The 19416-nt window shown below is 37.4% G+C and overlaps 1 protein-coding gene across 2 annotated transcripts in view; it reads right to left on the reverse strand.

The window, feature by feature from the left end:
- Positions 1-19416, reverse strand: part of shtd (anaphase promoting complex subunit 1) — a 101537-nt gene that overhangs the window by 24133 nt on the left and 57988 nt on the right. For both annotated transcript variants that reach the window (XM_069821455.1, XM_069821543.1), the window contains exons 23-26: positions 18801-18983; positions 13748-13874; positions 12043-12267; positions 6261-6462 (exon numbers count right to left, since the gene is read on the reverse strand). In XM_069821455.1, the coding sequence (XP_069677556.1) occupies positions 6261-6462; positions 12043-12267; positions 13748-13874; positions 18801-18983 (737 nt within the window). The remainder of the gene's footprint in view (positions 1-6260; positions 6463-12042; positions 12268-13747; positions 13875-18800; positions 18984-19416) is intronic.

Raw genomic sequence — 19416 nt, forward strand, 5'->3', positions numbered from 1 at the left:
AAGTTTGCTTCACACCGGCCATGAAACCATTGATAAAGGAAACAAAATGTTTTGAATCTCACGACACTCGCAATAGATTTCACCGAATTTAACATGTTTGGAGGCATAAATGCCGACAAAGAACCAACCTTAGTTTTGAAGCAGGCAACAATCACAACATGTGCTGCTACCGATTCAGAGATATACTATACTATAAAAATGACTGTTTTCGGTCTGAAACCGATTAGCTGTACTGCCCTTCAGAGTGTCATAAAATCACAATTTTTGGAGAAAGAGTGTTTTTGAAATATTTATGAAAAGTCGTAAAACTGCGAATTAGTAGGGTAAACCGTTACAAAATATTTAAAAGAATGGCCCTCCTAGTGTTAACACTACCAGGAAATGCAACAATAAGTGGAACTTTGTATTTTTGTCCAATTGAATCTCAATAACAACGGTTCATTTGAATGCTCGTTAACAGTTGCTCTTTCCCTCACCTTATTTGTGTTGAGAAGTTTTGAGCGGTAGGACGTTTTCCTGTGAAGTTTAACGCGATAATGCCGAAAAATATAAGTGCAAAATCTACATTGATCCGGCAATGGCTAACAGAATATTCAGAATTCACTTATGATGGAAAAATAATATTCTGCAAGATTTGTAGCAAACAGGTATGTAACAATAGTTGAAATATATAAATTCTATTAATTTTAATGAGTAGGCCTATAATATTTATACATTGACTGAGCTATCCTGAGGTATAATTCTTTTTAAGACCACTACACTTTAACCTTTTAAATTCCGATAGTTAAAGTATTTGCAGGTCATTAAAATTTTGATTGTTCGAACCCACTAACTTTGTGATAGAAATACGGCAATACAACAATTAGGATTTTATTTTAATTCAGTTTACTTTACATTTTTAGATCTCGCAAGAAAAGAAGTGCCACCTAAAGCAGCATGTGCAAGGAGCGTCTCATAAGGCTAAAGCTCAGCAGAAAAATCAACTGCAACAAACTTTACTAACACAGCCTACTTCATCCAATCTCAGCAGCAATTTCTATGCTGATTTAACCAGAGCGTTTGTTGCTGCTAACATTCCCTGGAATGCAATTGAAAATCCGGTTTTAAGACAGTTTTTACAAAAATACTGCAAACAAAATATCCCATCTGAGTCGACCCTAAGAAAAAATTACTCAGACAGAATATACAATGAAACTTTAGCTTCCATTCGGGAGGATATAGATGATTCTTACATATGGGTCTCTGTGGATGAAACCTCAGATCATATGAATAGGTATATAGCAAATATGATAGTAGGAAAACTTAGTCCTGATGGACCTTCGATTCCACACCTCGTATGTGTTAAGGAACTTTCGAAAGTGAATAGCCAAGCCATTGCTTATTTTGTAAATAAAGGCCTACAGTCTTTATACTCAGGTAATATAGACGATTCTAAAGTTCTGTTGTTTTGTACTGATGCTGCCTCATACATGGTTGCTGCAGCTCCACTTCTTAAAACATTTTATCCTAACCTCACGCATGTAACCTGTCTAGCACATGGCCTTCACAGGGTTTCTGAAACAATCCGGAATGAATTTCCTCTTGTCAATTCGTTTATTTCTAACACAAAAAAATGTTTTTGTAAAGCCCCATCCAGGATTTCAATATTCAGAGAGAACTTTCCAGAATCCAACTCCCACCTCAGCCGGTTGTTACACGATGGGGAACCTGGATTCAGTCAGTGGTGTATTATTCTAAGTATTTTAAAGAAGTGGTCACAGTTATTGATAAATTACCTGAAACTGATAGTGCAGCGTGTGTGAAAGCAGTGAAAGATTGTCTGAATGACTCACGAGTGAAAAACGATATTGCCTACATAACATCAAACTTTTCTTTCATACCTGCAAGCATTGAACAATTAGAACGTGAAAAACAATCTCTTTGTAGCAAAATAGCAATAGTAAAGGAAGCTCAAGTGAACATACATTCTGCTTTGGGCGAAACTGGGAAAAAAGTTAAAAATAAGTGGGACAACGTATTAAATAAGAATGTAGGATTTTCATTGTTGGAAAAAGTATCAAGAGCGATATCGGGGGAAAGTGTAAATGTTCCAGTAAGTATTGATGTTTCTATTGTACCTAATTTAAAATTTGCGCCTCTCGCATCAGTTTCGGTTGAAAGAAGTTTTTCTGCTTTCAAAATGATTCTCAGTGACAAAAGGCAAAGGAACTGTGGAGAATTTAGAAAAAATTCTGGTGGTGTACTGTGCAGATAATTATAATAAAGTCTGAGCATGGAACTGAATTTCAATAACTTAAAATGAGTAATCTTGATATCAATAATCATTATTTCATTAGTTTCAATATATTAAATTTGTGCAGCTCTGTTTATAAATATAATATAGTATTCTTTTTTAATGTTTAAACATACTTTTTTGTGCGTATTTTAGTGTATAACTAAAAATTTCAGTGAAAGAAATAAGTATGATACCTTGATGTGCCTAAAATGCCTATTTTCATTAAAATAGAGCCTATTTTACAAATTTTGAGCTTATTTTAGGCGCCTAAAACTGCAATTTTTAGTGCCTAAAAATCCGATGTCTGCTTATTACCTATACACACTCAACACCAACGTCAGGATCATTCACAGATGTCGCAGATTATGAAGAAACATCTTTTACCTCTCAGACATGGATTCCAGCAGTTTCGTAAGATCTCTCAGCTTCACATTTGAGATTTCCCTTGCATATGAATATTTTATAGGAAGGTTTTCCAACACACATCAGAATATTTTTCATCACCATAGGAAGACCGCGCACATCCTTCAGCAAACTGGCTACTTCCCATGCTACCGGTACTTGATGATTATAATCGACTTTGAAGTGGAACTGGTGTTTAATGTTAATGTTATGTTTTATTTAACAACGCTCGCAACTCCCGAGGTTATATCAGAGTCGCCAGTGTGCCGGAATTTTGTCCCGCAGAAGTTCTTTTATATGCCAGTAAATCTACTAACATGAGCCTGTCGCATTTAAGCACACATAAATGCCATCGACCTTGCACGGGATCGAACCCGCAACCTTGGGCACAGAAAGCCAGTGCTATACCAACTGCGTCAACCAGGCCAACAGCTGGTGTTTATGACACGAACAAAACTTCATCACTGTCACTGCTTTGTATTGTATTTTCGAGCTCCTTTCTGAGAGCTTTGGTTTGCTGATCAAATCAGTGACAGCTGCGAAATCTCTATAGTCCTCCTTACATATTTTTATAGAAGTTAAAAGCGTACAGCATGTATCCTAGTCTTTTTAATCATCTCACACCAATTATCTGGGCTAAACACTGAAACAATTTTTCTCTTAATATTTTCTATGTCCAGGCACAAGAAACTTGTGAATAATTTCCTCAAAGGTTCCATACTCGGTAAGAGCATGGAATAGTGATATGATCGTTATGTTCTTATTCTGTCCAGGACAGGCATCAGCCATCTTATTTCCAACGTGCGGGTGTGTGTGTGTGTGTGTGTGTGTGCGCGTTTTTTTTTTTTTTCCAAAATAAGGTGGCTGAAGTCTTCTTTCTTTTTTCTGCTTTATTTGTAGGAATACATACACACATGCTATAACATCCACTCTGTCTTACTAAAGTACTACCAACATGGTATCCTCCTTCAATGTAGAATTTATTAACATGGTATACATCCGTCTATGTTAACAGCATTGGAGACAAATGGTATTCAAAATGCACACATTATGCTTTAGGCCTTTCTGGAATTGAATTTCATACAAGTTTCCAGGAAGGTGATTTTTATTTATTTTATATTTCAGCTAAGCATTAAAACACACATGTTACTGGTTCACAAAATGAAAATAGCATGAAAAATGACAATAACTAAAAAATTGATATCTTGTGCTTTAGGCCCTTATGGAACTAGGTGCCTCAACTATAAATACAAATACAGAAAACACAAATGCAAAAAGGGGGATTTAAAAAATACAAATAGAAAGATAAGATCATTATGGCACAAAAAGTACTACTGCAATACATTGACTGCCTAATATGTTGGTGATTAAAGAAAATTACTTACTTACTTATTTACAAATGGCTTTCAAGGAACACGGATGTTCATTGTCACCCTCACATAAGCTCGCCATTGGTCCCTATCCCGAGCAAGATTATATCCCACCTCCCTCAAATCCATTTTAATATCTTCCTATCTACGTCTCGGCCTCCCCAAAGGTCTTTTTCCCTCCAGCCTCCCAAATAACACCCTATATGAATTTCTGGATTTCCTCATATGTGCTACATGCCCTGCCCATCTCAGTTGTTACGATTTAATGTTTCTAATTATGTCAGGTAAAAAATACAATGCGTGTAGTTCTGCGTTGTGTAACTTTCTCCATTCTTCTGTAACTTCATCCCTCTTAGCCCCAAATATTTTTCCTAAACACCTTATTCTCAAATACCCTTAACCTCTGTCCTTCTCTCAAAGTGAGAGTTCAGTTTCACAACCATACAGAACAACCGGTAATATAACTGTTTTATAAATTCTAACTTTCAGCATTTTTGAGAGCAGACTGGATGATAAAAGTTTCTCAACTGAATAATAACACGCATTTCCCATATTTATTTTGTCTTTAATTTCCTCCCGAGTATCATTTATATTTGTTATTGTTGCTCCAAGATATTTGAATTTTTCCACTTCTTCAAAGGGTAAATTTCTAATTTTTATATTTCCATTCCGTACAATGTTCTGGTCACGACACATAATCATATACTTTGTCTTTTCGGGATTTACTTTCAAACCTATCTCTTTACTTACTTCAAGTAAAATTCCCATGTTTTCCCTAATACTTTGTGGATTTTCTCCTAACATATTCACATCATTCACATAGACAAGCGGCTGATGCAACCCATTCAATTCCAAACCCTCTCTGTTATCCTGGACTTTTCTAATGGCATATTCTAGAGAAAAATTAAAAAGTAACGGTGATAGTGCATCTCCTTGCTTTAGCCCGCAGTGAATTGAAAAAGCATCAGACAGAAGCTGGCAAAGAAAATGACTAAGTTATAAAAATACGTAACTGATTGTACAATTGATTTCTTATGTTAGAGCAGAGAGGAAAGTGGTCCTTGTCCATGATTGTGTCGGCATTGTTGCATGCAATACAATGTGGAGATGTAAATATGCAAGTGGGCTGCCAAACAATCCTGTCCTGTATGCAACACAAAGAGGGCTACGACTTCACTACATGGGGACTCAGGAATTTTTACACTGGTGTTGACTATATGCTGTGCGTTCAAGTTCTAAGTTCTCCTAATTTTTTTCTCAGGCAGACAGAAACATGAAAAGCGGGCACCCTTAGTGAATGTATGACACAGAAGCAAGCACAGAACTCGAGTGGCTGCAGCAAGAGTTGCGACGTGCTTTCAACATTTTAAATGGCGACACTCTCACTACAAGATCAGCGTGTTATCATCCAGTTGTGTCGTGTGACACCCATCAACATTCATCATCAGTTGAGTGAGACATGCACTGATGGTGACATGGATGTTAAAATTGTGTATTTGTGGGTGAGACAGTTCAAAGAAAGCCAAATCTCACGTGTGACAATGAACTGAAAGAGTTTCAGCCATGCACCAGCCGCACCGACAACAGGATTGTGCGTGGAGAACAATTTCTGCCGTCACATCCATGACACCATCACTCAACTGATGATGAATGTCGATGGGTGTCACGCCACGCAAGTGGAGAGATAACACGCTGGTCTTGTAAAGAGAGCATCCCCATTCGAAGTGTCGAAAACAACTAACTCTCGCTGTAGCCACTCACATTCTGTGCTGCCATCTGTGTCACGCATTCACAAAGAGTGCCAGCTTCTTTCAAGCTCAGTCGCATGTTTCTATCTGCTCCCATTTCTGAGAAAAAAATTAGGAGACCTTAAAACGCGAATGCACAGCATATTCTGCCATGATTTTGCTGCACTGCCAAGCTGTAGGGATTCGTGTAAATGGATTTTCATGCAGCTTTTTATCAATCTCTCAGCTGAATGGGAGGAAATTTGATGACTGGTTTTCTACTTAAATTTAATTTAAATGTACGCAGTTGATTTGATAGGATCTCTGGGTCAAGCAGTGTTCACTTCCTCATAATTATGATGGAAGCCCCATTCAGTATTTTTCAGTTGCACTTGAACCTGAAATACTTGGATACGATATGTGTTAGTGAAATAACATTTCATGATGTAAGAATTACGTAAAACATGGATTTCTCTAGCAGCTCACCATGGCAAGTGACAGCAGAATGACGCTAAGGCAGGTCTCGATGGTGGACTTGCCCGCCAACTCTGCAATCGACTTGCCAGTCAGTGATGTGAACGTCTTCGCATACTTGAACAGTGTCTTGAAGGCTTCGTTGTTGGCAGAGCCTGCAAATCGCAGCCCCAGAGCCATGCACGCCCCTGCCAGGATGTTGCAGTATGCCTGACTGTAACATGACAAGCAGCTCTCATGCTAGATGACACATACTGCACATCATGCAGTAAATTATTATTTTATGCGTTCTTTTTTTATGTTTATTTATTTAAATATTGCAGTGAAAGAAACTAATTCACGAACAATTTTATTTTCTCGAAACAAAGTATTTTTACAATCTTAACAATGTCACATACAAGGAAGGAGATAAAAATTGGGGCTTCCAGCCAGGTCATAAGTTGGTGATCCACCGACGTTTCGAGGATGTTCATCTTCCTCATCTTCAGGGTTAAAACAAAAAGGAACCATAAAAAACAGGTGCATGATAGCATACATTAACAACAGAAAAAAGGAACCATAAAAAACAGGTGCATGATAGCATACATTAACAACAGAAAAAAGGAACCATAAAAAACAGGTGCATGATAGCATACATTAACAGCAAAAAAGGAACCATAAAAAACAGGTGCAAGATAGCATACATTAACAACAGAAAAAAAGAACCATAAAAAACAGGTGCAAGATAGCATACATTAACAACAGAAAAAAGGAACCATAAAAAACAGGTGCATGATAGCATACATTAACAACAGAAAAAAATGAACCATAAAAAACAGGTGCATCACAGCATACATTAACAACAGAAAAAAAGAACCATAAAAAACAGGTGCAAGATAGCATACATTAACAACAGAAAAAAGGAACCATAAAAAACAGGTGCATGATAGCATACATTAACATCAGAAAAAGGAACCATAAAAAACAGGTGCATGATAGCATACATTAACAACAGAAAAAAAGGAGCCATAAAAAACATGTGCAAGATAGCATACATTAATAACAGAAAAAAAGGAACCATAAAAAACAGGTGCATGATAGCATACATTAATAACAGAAAAAAGGAACCATAAAAAACAGGTGCAAGATAGCATACATTAATAACAGAAAAAAGGAGCCATAAAAACAGGTGCAAGATAGCATACATTAATAACAGAAAATAAGGAACCATAAAAAACAGGTGCAAGATAGCATACATTAACAACAGAAAAAAAGGAGCCATAAAAAACAGGTGCAAGATAGCATACATTAATAACAGAAAAAAGGGAACCATAAAAAACAGGTGCATGATAGCATACATTAATAACAGAAAAAAAGGAACCATAAAAAACAGGTGCATGATAGCATACATTAATAACAGAAAAAAGGGAACCATAAAAAACAGGTGCATAATAGCATACATTAATAACAGAAAAAAAGGAGCCAAAAAAACAGGTGCATGATAGCATACATTAACAACAGAAAAAAGGAACCATAAAAAACAGGTGCATGATAGCATACATTAACAACAGAAAAAAGGAACCATAAAAAACAGGTGCATGATAGCATACATTAACAACAGAAAAAAAGAACCATAAAAAACAGGTGCATGATAGCATACATTAACAACAGAAAAAGGAACCATAAAAAACAGGTGCATGATAGCATACATTAATAACAGAAAAAAGGAACCATAAAAAACAGGTGCATGATAGCATACATTAACAACAGAAAAAAAGGAGCCATAAAAAACATGTGCAAGATAGCATACATTAATAACAGAAAAAAAGGAACCATAAAAAACAGGTGCATGATAGCATACATTAATAACAGAAAAAAGGAACCATAAAAAACAGGTGCAAGATAGCATACATTAATAACAGAAAAAAGGAGCCATAAAAAACAGGTGCAAGATAGCATACATTAATAACAAAAAAAGGAACCATAAAAAACAGGTGCAAGATAGCATACATTAACAACAGAAAAAAAGGAGCCATAAAAAACAGGTTCAAGATAGCATACATTAATAACAGAAAAAAGGGAACCATAAAAAACAGGTGCATGATAGCATACATTAACAACAGAAAAAAAGGAACCATAAAAAATAGGTGCATGATAGCATACATTAATAACAGAAAAAAGGGAACCATAAAAAACAGGTGCATAATAGCATACATTAATAACAGAAAAAAAGAAGCCAAAAAAACAGGTGCATGATAGCATACATTAATAACAGAAAAAAAGGAACCATAAAAAACAGGTGCATGATAGCATACATTAATAACAGAAAGGAACCATAAAAAACAGGTGCATGATAGCATACATTAATAACAGAAAGGAACCATAAAAAACAGGTGCATGATAGCATACATTAATAACAGAAAAAAGGAACCATAAAAACAGGTGCATGATAGCATACATTAATAACAGAAAAAAAGGAACCATAAAAAACAGGTGCATGATAGCATACATTAACAACAGAAAAAAGGAATCATAAAAAACAGGTGCATGATAGCATTTAATAACAGAAAAATGAACCATAAAAAATAGTACACGATTGCATACATTAATAACAGAAAAAAAGGAACCATAAAAAATAGTACATGATAGCATTTAATAACAGAAGAATGAACCCTAAAAAATAGTACATGATAGCATACATTAATAACAGAAAAAAAAAACCATGAAAAACAGGTACATGATAGCATGCATTAAGAAATAACAGGAAAAGGAGGCAGAAAAAAAAGAGGTACATGACAGTATACAGACAGATCTCTTATATAACATTTAAGAGGACCATGACCTGGGAGGCAAAGACTAATTGGGATTTCCCGGTCTTTCTTCGGGTCAAAAACCCTGATAGAACTGATATTTAACACTTCCAGTGAACTTTGGTGAAGTCCAGAGAGCCTAATTAGCCACCCTCCTCACCTCCATGCTGTAGTCTTCTGCGATCTTTTAAGATGTGATAGAGACAGTGGTGTGCAGAAAGCAATGGGAAGCTACCGCATTTACCTTTTCCAAGAAAAACTGCAAACAGATGATAGACGACATTAAGATATATGAATCATATGCAGAGACAAAGAGGAAGGCATAAAATAGGAAAGATTGAAGAAAACTGGGTTTGCAGTGAAAGACCTGCCCTTGGGCAGAACTCTATGAATGAATGAATGAATGAATGAATGAATGAATGAATGAATGAATGAATGAATGGACCTAGAGGAACATATCCTCTCTATTCATTTTATCATTCTGTACGAGAATATACAATAAATTTTGACGAAGTTATTGCTATTTATATATCTTCCAAAACCTTTTTTACAGATCAAATAAATTCCAAAATGTTGTCATAATATCAGATTCAAGCTATAAAAAAAGGGGGCTAAATTTCAGGATTGTGTAGGTAGGAAATGATATATTACCTAACTAAACTACAGACAAAAATTGGTTTACCGTGGATTCCTTCCCAGTGTGATATTATAAAGATAAATGAAACAGCAGATTTTTTACTAAAAAGGTCACTGAAGTTTAACAACATCTAATAACAGACTTCCATTTTATTCTGTAAAACAACGAATCAAAAGTTAATTCAAATCTACCCAAATACAACAAAATTGTGATCGATCAAAGATAAATCCTCGGAAATTTTACTGACCAACTCCAAAATATCACCAGATTTTTTTTTTTTTTTTTTTTTTTTTTTTGCGAAAATAATGTTTCTGAAAATCGGGTGTGGGTTTTAGTCAAGTCTTTCATATTGTGGTGTCTGATAGGTACATTGCGGGTCTTATTCAGGGGCGGACAGTATTTGGAATACATCCGCCTATGTATTGTAAGATGCAAATGAAGAGATGAACATGGAACACATCAAGAGATGCATCGTACAAAAATAATGGAGTGCAAGATGGCGAATGACTTCATTGTCAAGCCCTAGACATTGAAGCAACAAGCCACTGTATGCTTGTGAATACAATGATACAGTAATATGGACTTCGGGAAAGAACAATAGACACCACAAACAAGTCTTAAGTAAAGGAGTACAAGAAACATTATGAGAAGATCCCGCAAAGAACAGGATACACGAAGATCACAACAGTCAACACATAAGGTAGTGAAACAATAATAACAGCCTCCACTATAAAATGTACAGAACAAAGAAATGAGACTCATCACAGAAGCAGTGAAGACAACAACTAATGTGGAAGATCAAAAATGGACAAAAAATCCAAGTCAGTTAACAGACCCAGTAAGTGAAACAGCACAACACCTATAAAGGATTAAATATCCAATCTAAAATAACCATCATCATTATCACAATGAATTACAGTCGCGTCCCAGCGTGACTCCACCTCTTTTCTTACGTCTTAGGAAGTGAAGGCTCTATAAAGTCTAGGTAGGTAGCATCGTTCGCCATTTTTCTTCTTTCGTTGCCAAGCTACCAGATAAGGGATCTATTTGCCACACCGTTAAACATTATCATATCGTAGCTCCTATGATAATAATAAATCAAACACACTGTAATTCAGCAAATAATTGAGCGGCAAATAACATCCTCGTGTGCTTTCTGCGAACGCCAACGAAAGAGCCAAAATGGCGGGCGATTATATTAATCCAGCCTTAGGAAATACATAACGTCTTCATCAGCGAATCAGAAGACGCACACATTTAAATGTAGCCGACCTATAACGTGATTGGCTGCCGGAAATTAGAGCGACGGGACTATAATAGAGAGTATCAACAAAAAGGAAGAGTCAACAGAAAAACAGAAGCAACTAACAGTGGGAACTGCAGCAAATAGACAGGAGCCTGGCTACAGATATGATATACACAGTGTCTGGGCAAGCGGTATTAAGAAATAATTGTTCACCATTTATTAATAAAAGGATATTTTATTATTATATACTTACTTACTTACAAATGGCTTTTAAGGAACCCGAAGGTTCATTGCCGCCCTCACATAAGCCCGCCAGCGGTCCCTATCCTGTGCAAGATTAATCCAGTCTCTATCATCATACCCCACCTCCCTCAAATCCATTTTAATATTATCCTCCCATCTACGTCTCGGCCTCCCTAAAGGTCTTTTTCCCTCCGGTCTCCCAACTAACACTCTATATGCATTTCTGGATTATATACAGGATTCAGAAATTCTCCAAAATTTTATTTTTATAACAACAATGCTAAAAAAAATCGATACTACAAAGCAAAAAAATTGAAGAAAACAAAAAAGATACGATTTATATCACGAATTGCTAACAGCCAACATTAATCATTCTAATTGAACGTAAAATGTTGACATTACAGCAAAATGTGAAGTGCATGCCTTGGCTTGCTGAATTTAAATCTGTTACCAGAGTTTGACGGCATTTCGTCTGGAATTCAAAGTGGATTCACCTACATTGAAATCAATTTTGCAGTGGGATAGAACTCTCAAATAAGAGACAGGATCCTTGATTCCAGAAACATCCTTGGGCTCTGGTTGAATGCAGTTCATATACAATCAACCATTTCTTCGGTTATTTTTTTCTTAGGATGTTTGTCTGTGGAATCAAGGGATCCTGTCTCTTTAAGAGTCCTATTCCACTGCAAAACTGACTTCGATGTTAGACGAAATCGGATTCAAATTGTGGTAACAGATTTAAATTCAGCAAGCCAAAGCAGATACAATTCTTCAATTTTCTTGCTTTGCTGTATAGATTTCAGTACCCTTAAAAGTATTTCAACCTGATCTGAGACCATAATTCCAAAGGAAATTTCTTAAATTAATGAACCTGCTCACTTCATGGTCTCGTAGTCCACATTGTCGGGCATGCCTGGACGAGGCTTCACTAGGCAGTACGGCTTGATGGTATCCGGCAGGTTCGACTCCACCCATTCGGACGTGGGCAAGATGTCATTCCACAGGATGAGGGAACGAGCAACAATGCGAAGCAGCAGGAAGTCAGGACGCACGAAGTCCAGCAGGTACTGCGTGTCAGGGGCCTTCATCCAGTCCGCCACCGCTCTGCAACAATGTGCAGGGCACTGCAATGCTCTGGGCTCGGGAACGAACCAAATCATTAATACCAACGCCTATGTGGAAACTGATGTTTTGAAGATTTGTGTCGTCTGAAGCTGATATCTGCAATGCAGTTTGAAATGGCAGCACATGTGATCCTAACTTTGCAAGCATGCATCATATTGGCATGAAACTGAAAGAGAAGATATGGAGGTAAAAAGCTGCGGGTAGAATGAAATGCACTAATAAATAAATAAATGCATAAATAAATCAATTAATAAACAAAGGACATTATGGAGCAACACTTCCACTCTGTTCTGTCTTTTGCTAGTTTCTCCCAGTTGCTAATTCCCATTTCCATGCATTCCTTCTGAATTTCATCTTTCCATCTAAAATGGATAAATAAATGAATGAATAAAATAAATAATATCTTGGCACTGAAAATAATGAACAACTTTAAATACATAGGAATGACTGTCCAGTCTCAAGGAAACAGTCATCAGCAACGAACGACATCAAGTTTCTAAACAAGATGTCTGTGGAAAGAGCACTACAGCGCCTCAGGCTGGAAATCACCCCATCGTCACTTATGGCAGAGATAATGTCGGAGCATTTGAAAAAACGAGACCTAATGCAGCTATAGAGAATGAAGTCGACATTCCTAAAGAAAGCCATGTGGCTGATATACAAACACACCTCAGACATCCACAACACTACAATGATTGAGCTGAAAGAGAACAAGAAGCAAATATTCTACAACAGAATGGATACGATCTGCACATATCAGTACATGATATTCCACCAACCAGACGTCGGCTGTGTATGTGAACTGTGCAGTAGTGAATCGGACAGTCTCGACTCTGCATATTATGCACAACCTATCTTGCACATTATGCGCTTTTCTTCTTATTATTATAACTCGGCATCGAGAGCAGCTACAGACCATTCATTTGATTTGTAATCGGGAGTTCTGTATATTGAAGTGATAATAGACACATACGATACAATTTGAGTGAACAACAGTGAAAAATTTGTTGTAGGTTGGAATCAATTTTGGTATGTCGCTTCATATGAAGAGAAACTATATTGCATGCCCTTCAAACTCTTCATTTGTAAACCAAAACAAAAATAAAACATTCAAATTAACACAACTGTAGTTTCATTCCTGCAACTGAGTGACATATTCTACATACCAGTGTATCAGGGATAGCAACCACAATTTTTTCTACACAGTTTCCAGCCCCTTCTTGCAGAAGAGCATGAATTCGTGCCAGAATTCGTCCTGATTGCTCACAAATCTATATAAAATGTTGATGTAATGTCACAGACTGTTCTCGAATATATAAAAAATGTACGATTCAGATTGAAGAAGTGTGCAGGCCAATTAATTGTACCTCCTGATCTTGTCATGGTCGTCATTCTCAAGAGTCACATGTCCCAGCAACTAGTCATACATCTCGAAGGTATGGTTCTTCACGTACTGTACCTGTTGCCGGTGTTGAAGTACATCATGCCCAGAGCCAGAGTTGCACCAGGGCTGGTGACGTCGATATTGACAGAGTCGCCCTCCCTGATCTGGTAACTTGGAGACTTGTATTTCTCCTTTTGGGATCCTGCAACAGTCAATATCTTATTCCAACATATTGAAGCTCTACATTGTTATTTCAAATTACAGTGTGATTGCTCACCTCACAAACTCCATGGCGGCTCAGCATTAGCATGCTGACCTGGGTTCTTAACACAAAGCTGCGATCGCTAGTGACTTCAGTGAGGTTTACACTACAGAATGAGAAAGGCAATACCAGATTCATTGCTTAATAAATTCAATGCTGACATAGACCACAACCAGACGTGAAGTGTCAATCACAACGACTAGGGTGGCAACGTGCAGTTCGCACACTCAACAATCCAGTCTGAAAAGATCGGGGGTGGTCCCCTTATTTGTCTCTCTGTTTTGGACATGTCACGTTCATTCAGAATACCGTATTGGCCCGAGTGTAAGCCGCACCCGAGTATAAGCCGCACCCTTAATTTTAGGGGGAAAGGAGAGAGAGAAAAAAAAAAGAAAAATTGAGTGCAGAATGAGAAAAAAAGGAAAATTGAGTGCAGTGAAATTTACCTGTCACATTATCCAGTTACAAAACTGTTTACACTATTTAAACACTTTTTCTTCAATTACGGTATTATGTGGGTAAATCACCAAAAATACCGGTACAACTAATCACCGTCTTCTCCAATGTCACTGCTGACTTCACTACTACCGGTACCGGTATTTGTTTCATCACTGTCACTTTGTTCATTACTCTCCGCCCAAAGTACGTCGTCCTCACTGCCATCCAGAGCATTAGACACGCAGCATTTCTTGAAGCTTTGATGATTGAATCTGGTGATATCGTGTGCCATGGAGAGAGAATCCACTCACACATAAGGCTGACAGATGGCTTCTTCATCTTCCCAGATGGAGTCAATGCATGACCCCCTTCTAGAAGCCAATCCGAATACTGTTTTCGGAGATGGTCTTTAAAAGGCTTGTTCACGACGACATCAAGCACCTGCAATTTTGATGTCATACCTTCAGGTATGACGATTAGGTCTGTCTTCAATGCAGTAATTTTTTTCTTTACTTCGGGTGTGACGTGACCTTTAAAGGCATCCAATACTAACATAGCCCTCTTACAGAGCAGCGCACCTGGTCTGCGATTCCAAACCGTAGCTAGCCAGTCCACCATTATTTCGGTTGTCATCCATCCTTTCTCTTGGCAACGAATCACTAATCCCTTAGGTAAATTCTCCTTGGGCATAGTTTTACGCTTCAGAATAACATACAGAGGCAGTTTTCCTCCATCTGCCCTAACCGCCAGCATCACAGTGATTCTTTGTTTTTCATTTCCAGTTGTTCTCAATGATATGCTTTTCGCCCCTTTATTGTCAACTGTCATATTGCTCGGCATGTCCCAAAATACGGGCGTCTCGTCGGCATTGCCGATCTGGTGTAATGGGTAAGAGTGGCGCTGACGCAATTCAATGACATGCCTCTGGAAGTTGATGAGTTTCTCAGTAAAATCCTCTGGCAGTCTCTGTGCTAATGAAGTGCTTCGTCGGAGAACAAGGCCACTTCTACGCATAAACCTGCGGCACCAACCTACACTCCCATGGAATTCTGTCTGTGGAATGTTTAGGGTCTTCGCTATTTCCAACGATTTTACCTGGATTACTTGTCGAGAGATAGGCATCCCTTCTTTCCTTTTGTCTTGTACAAAGGAAAGGACCCTACGTTCTAGTTCAGGGTATTTCCCAGCCTTGGGTCCTCTGAAAGATTTTCTGGTTGTATTGGCATTTTTCAGTTTATCCTCCGAGGCGATCCAGCGCCGCACATTAGACTTATCCACACTAAACTTTTTGCCGGCTTCTCTATTAGACGTACTCCTAGCATGACGAATAACTGCAAGTTTGAAACTAGCGTCATAACTGCGCCGAATTCCCAAGCTTGTTGAAGCTTTTCTTTCTACGTTTCCGCTCATGGCTGAACCCGTAGCTACGTACAAACTGTTTTAATCTGTCCTATCATACAAAAGAGTACGATCACTGTAATATGAAGACTGGTACATTGTTGCGTCATATACCATACGACTGCTGACAATTTCAAACACGAGCGCGTGGCATTGTTGCTCCATTTCAAAATGATAAAATTACCGATAGCAACATGCACCACATTTCAAGTTTAAATTTATCGGCTGTGCAAATAAGCAGCATCCCAACTTTTCGAGTTTGAAATTTGAATAAAAAGTGTGGCTTATATTCGGACCAATACGGTACTAAACACAGCGAAAATTCTATCAATCATTTTGAAGGAACACGAAAACCACATTATGACAGGCTCTCAAATGCATGAAAATAAAAAGAATTTTTCCGACAAAACATTTACAAAATAAAATGTCACGATGTTGCATATTTCAGTCTCCACTTCCTTTTCCCATTGGAAGCAAGGAAAATAGAATAGAAGGTAGGGGCCATCAGACCTCTTGGCTCTGCTTGTGACGTCATCTGCTGGCAAGGCATGCCTCGTACTATGGAAAGCAATGCACCGAAGATATTTATGGCACTCATACAAAGACCATGTGATCCAAACAATTTTTCAATTATTTTGGGCTCTTTAGACATTGTCAAAACACTTATTTCTTTACAGTGAGGATATGAAAACAATACAGAATGACTCTCTAAGAAGAATATTATGTTATTGTGCTCACATTACATAGTTGACGATTTTCTTAATTTTCTTCGCTGTTTTATGGGTAGTTGTAGACGATTTACTTCTCTGCCCTTGTCGACGTTTGTTGAGAGCTTTCATGATAATAGAGTTCTGGACTATCATTCAATAACGAATGGATCTACAGGCCGACTAGAGATCTTTTCATTCAGTATATTAGCAAATGTTTGTGCTACGTCTTTGAACATGTTTAATGTAGTCCCATGCTACTCCTCAAAACACTTTTCAAATTTATAAACCACACGAAGCCAGTCAACACAAGGACGGATATTTCTCCGTGAAACACACTGCAACCAATCGGATTTTTTACTTTCACAGATTTTTCTTCACTATAGAAGAGTTTGTTTGCAGTATACACACATAGATATTTCTTCTTCAATCGGTATGAAAGATAATCGGCTAACATTTCAATCAATTCACTTTTTTCATAATTACTTACTTTGAGACTTCGATTTAACTGCTTTGTTAAATTCATTGTTAATCGTATGTTTGTTTGATAATTCAGTGTTTCTTAGTGAGTACAAAAGGGATTAATTTATAAAAATGCCTTGCAGTTGTGCATGAGCAACATGTAAAACATGAAAAAAACTGGGGTGATAAAAACGTAATTTACAATCGATATCCAAAGGCACAAGCTGTTCGTGAAAGGTGGATATATTTGCGTAATGCAGCAGACAGTTTTATACCTGAAATATCGCATATTTGTTCGATTATTTCGATAATTATGATTATCATCGCGATTTTAAAGCAGAATTATTAAGGTTACCACAAAAACTGAAACTAAAGAATTCGGCCGAACACAGTGTGATATCCGAAAGTTCGAACGTGATACAAGGTTTTATTTAAGCAATAGGAAAAACTCTTGTGTGAAGTTTTGAAGCCGGTACATCAAGTACATATAGTGAAAGTTAAAATACCGAAGAAAAGATAAATTAAAAAGTTATTAAAATTCGAGCAATGAACGATAAACTGCAAAAATAACTACAAGTAGAAAATGACAAAATATTGCAGTTGGAACAAAACTTGAGAAATAACTTTCAAAATCTAAATAATTTCTTGTTAAACATGAACAACTCGTTTCAAAATGCCAACGTAAAACCACAATTCGTGGCTCATGTTAAATTTTGGGACAGTAACGATATTTCAGTAGCTGTGACACTTTGAAAAGACGTTCAGAATATGTAAGGAATATTACCCCTTACCCAGTGCACGTACTTTAGGCAAACGTCTTTCGACAACTGAGTGTTCACCAGGCTTAATTAAAATGGAGAAAAATATGATCTTGTGTTACGACAGAATGAAAATAGGCAGTGGATCCAACAAGGAACTGTTTCTATGGGCCATACAACAAAATTGTGGCCAGGTCATACTTGTTCGTAGTTTGCCGGGGAAATGGAAGCAGTCAATGAATCATATGTTTGATTGTACTATCACGCCTTCATTATTATAAAAAAATAATAATAATCTCTGTACAAGCCTCTGGTTCTAAAGTACCGTCATTTCCCATAACTATGGTCCTGGAACACAATTATGGTCTACCTACAACCATTCAAAGAACATTGTAGAGGTAACATAGACAGCTGTAGTGACTTGATTTCAAACTACAGTACAGCAAAAATATAGATAAACGAGGTACAACATTATGGAGTACAAAAATTGAATGGACCATATTTGTGTTCCAGGACCATAGTTATGGAAAATGAAGGTACGTGCTTTCGTCAGTGACATGGGTCCTCAAAATCAGAAACTACGGAAAGACTTAGAAATTAATGTAGTCAGACACATATTTGAAATGATGTGACATCTGAGGTTTGTGCGATATATCACAATGGCGGTCAAATTGAAGTCTTAAAGTAAAGTGAATTGATTGAAATGTCAGCCGATTATCTTTTGTACCAATTGAAGAAGAAATATCTTTGTGTGTATACTGCAAACAAGAATATCAGATAAGTGAACTTGCCATGGCTGTATCTAAGAACTACTGCAAACAAGAATATCAGATAAGTGAACTTGCCATGGCTGTATCTAAGAACTACTGCAAACAAGAATATCAGACAAGTGAACTTGCCATGGCTGTATCTAAGAACTACTGCAAACAAGAATATCAGACAAGTGAACTTGCCATGGCTGTATCTAAGAACTACTGCAAACAAGAATATCAGACAAGTGAACTTGCCATGGCTCTGTAATTAGGCAATTTTTTTACTTCATGTAAGGTTCTACTCCGTCCGTGGATTCTGTAAACTGATGCAGTGCTCATGTGCAGTCATACCTGTGAGGGGCCGGCGATGGCCGCCCACCATGTAGTAGTGCAATGTGTCAGGCACAGCCAGATCGCCCAGGCCACACAACTTGGAGCCCTTCCCCAGCACAACCAGGCCGAGGGCAAGCCCCGCTGCCAGCGAGTACGACTCCCGGTCCACGCTGTTCTCCATCTCGGGACCCGGCGGCCGCCCTGCAAACATCAGCCTTCAGTCACTATGTTCTGCACGACTTTCAAGTAATAAAATGACAAATGGATTTAATTCCCTTAAAATCATCTCTGAACACACCCTATTTATAATCTAGCCAAAACATACTCATAAATTATTCTGAAGAGCGTTTCTTCTCTAGCATTAATTCAAATAACTTTTTACGAGTCACCAAAGGCCACCTGTCACCTAAAATAAAAAAATTATATATTTCTTTGGGGGGACGGGGGAGGGAAACATGCAAGTTTGCAGTTAAACTGTAATACGAGGGTTACAGCTCAAAGACAGTTTGGTATTTTGGTCACAAAAATGAACTTCATGACCGAAAATTTAATTTTAATTTCAGTTAATTTCGAACATTGTTATTACAATGTTAACATGAAATAAATTAATTAAACTTTATATAAACCAAAATTG

Source organism: Periplaneta americana, chromosome 1, assembly GCF_040183065.1.
Source record: "Periplaneta americana isolate PAMFEO1 chromosome 1, P.americana_PAMFEO1_priV1, whole genome shotgun sequence".
Taxonomy (NCBI): Eukaryota; Metazoa; Arthropoda; class Insecta; order Blattodea; family Blattidae; genus Periplaneta; species Periplaneta americana.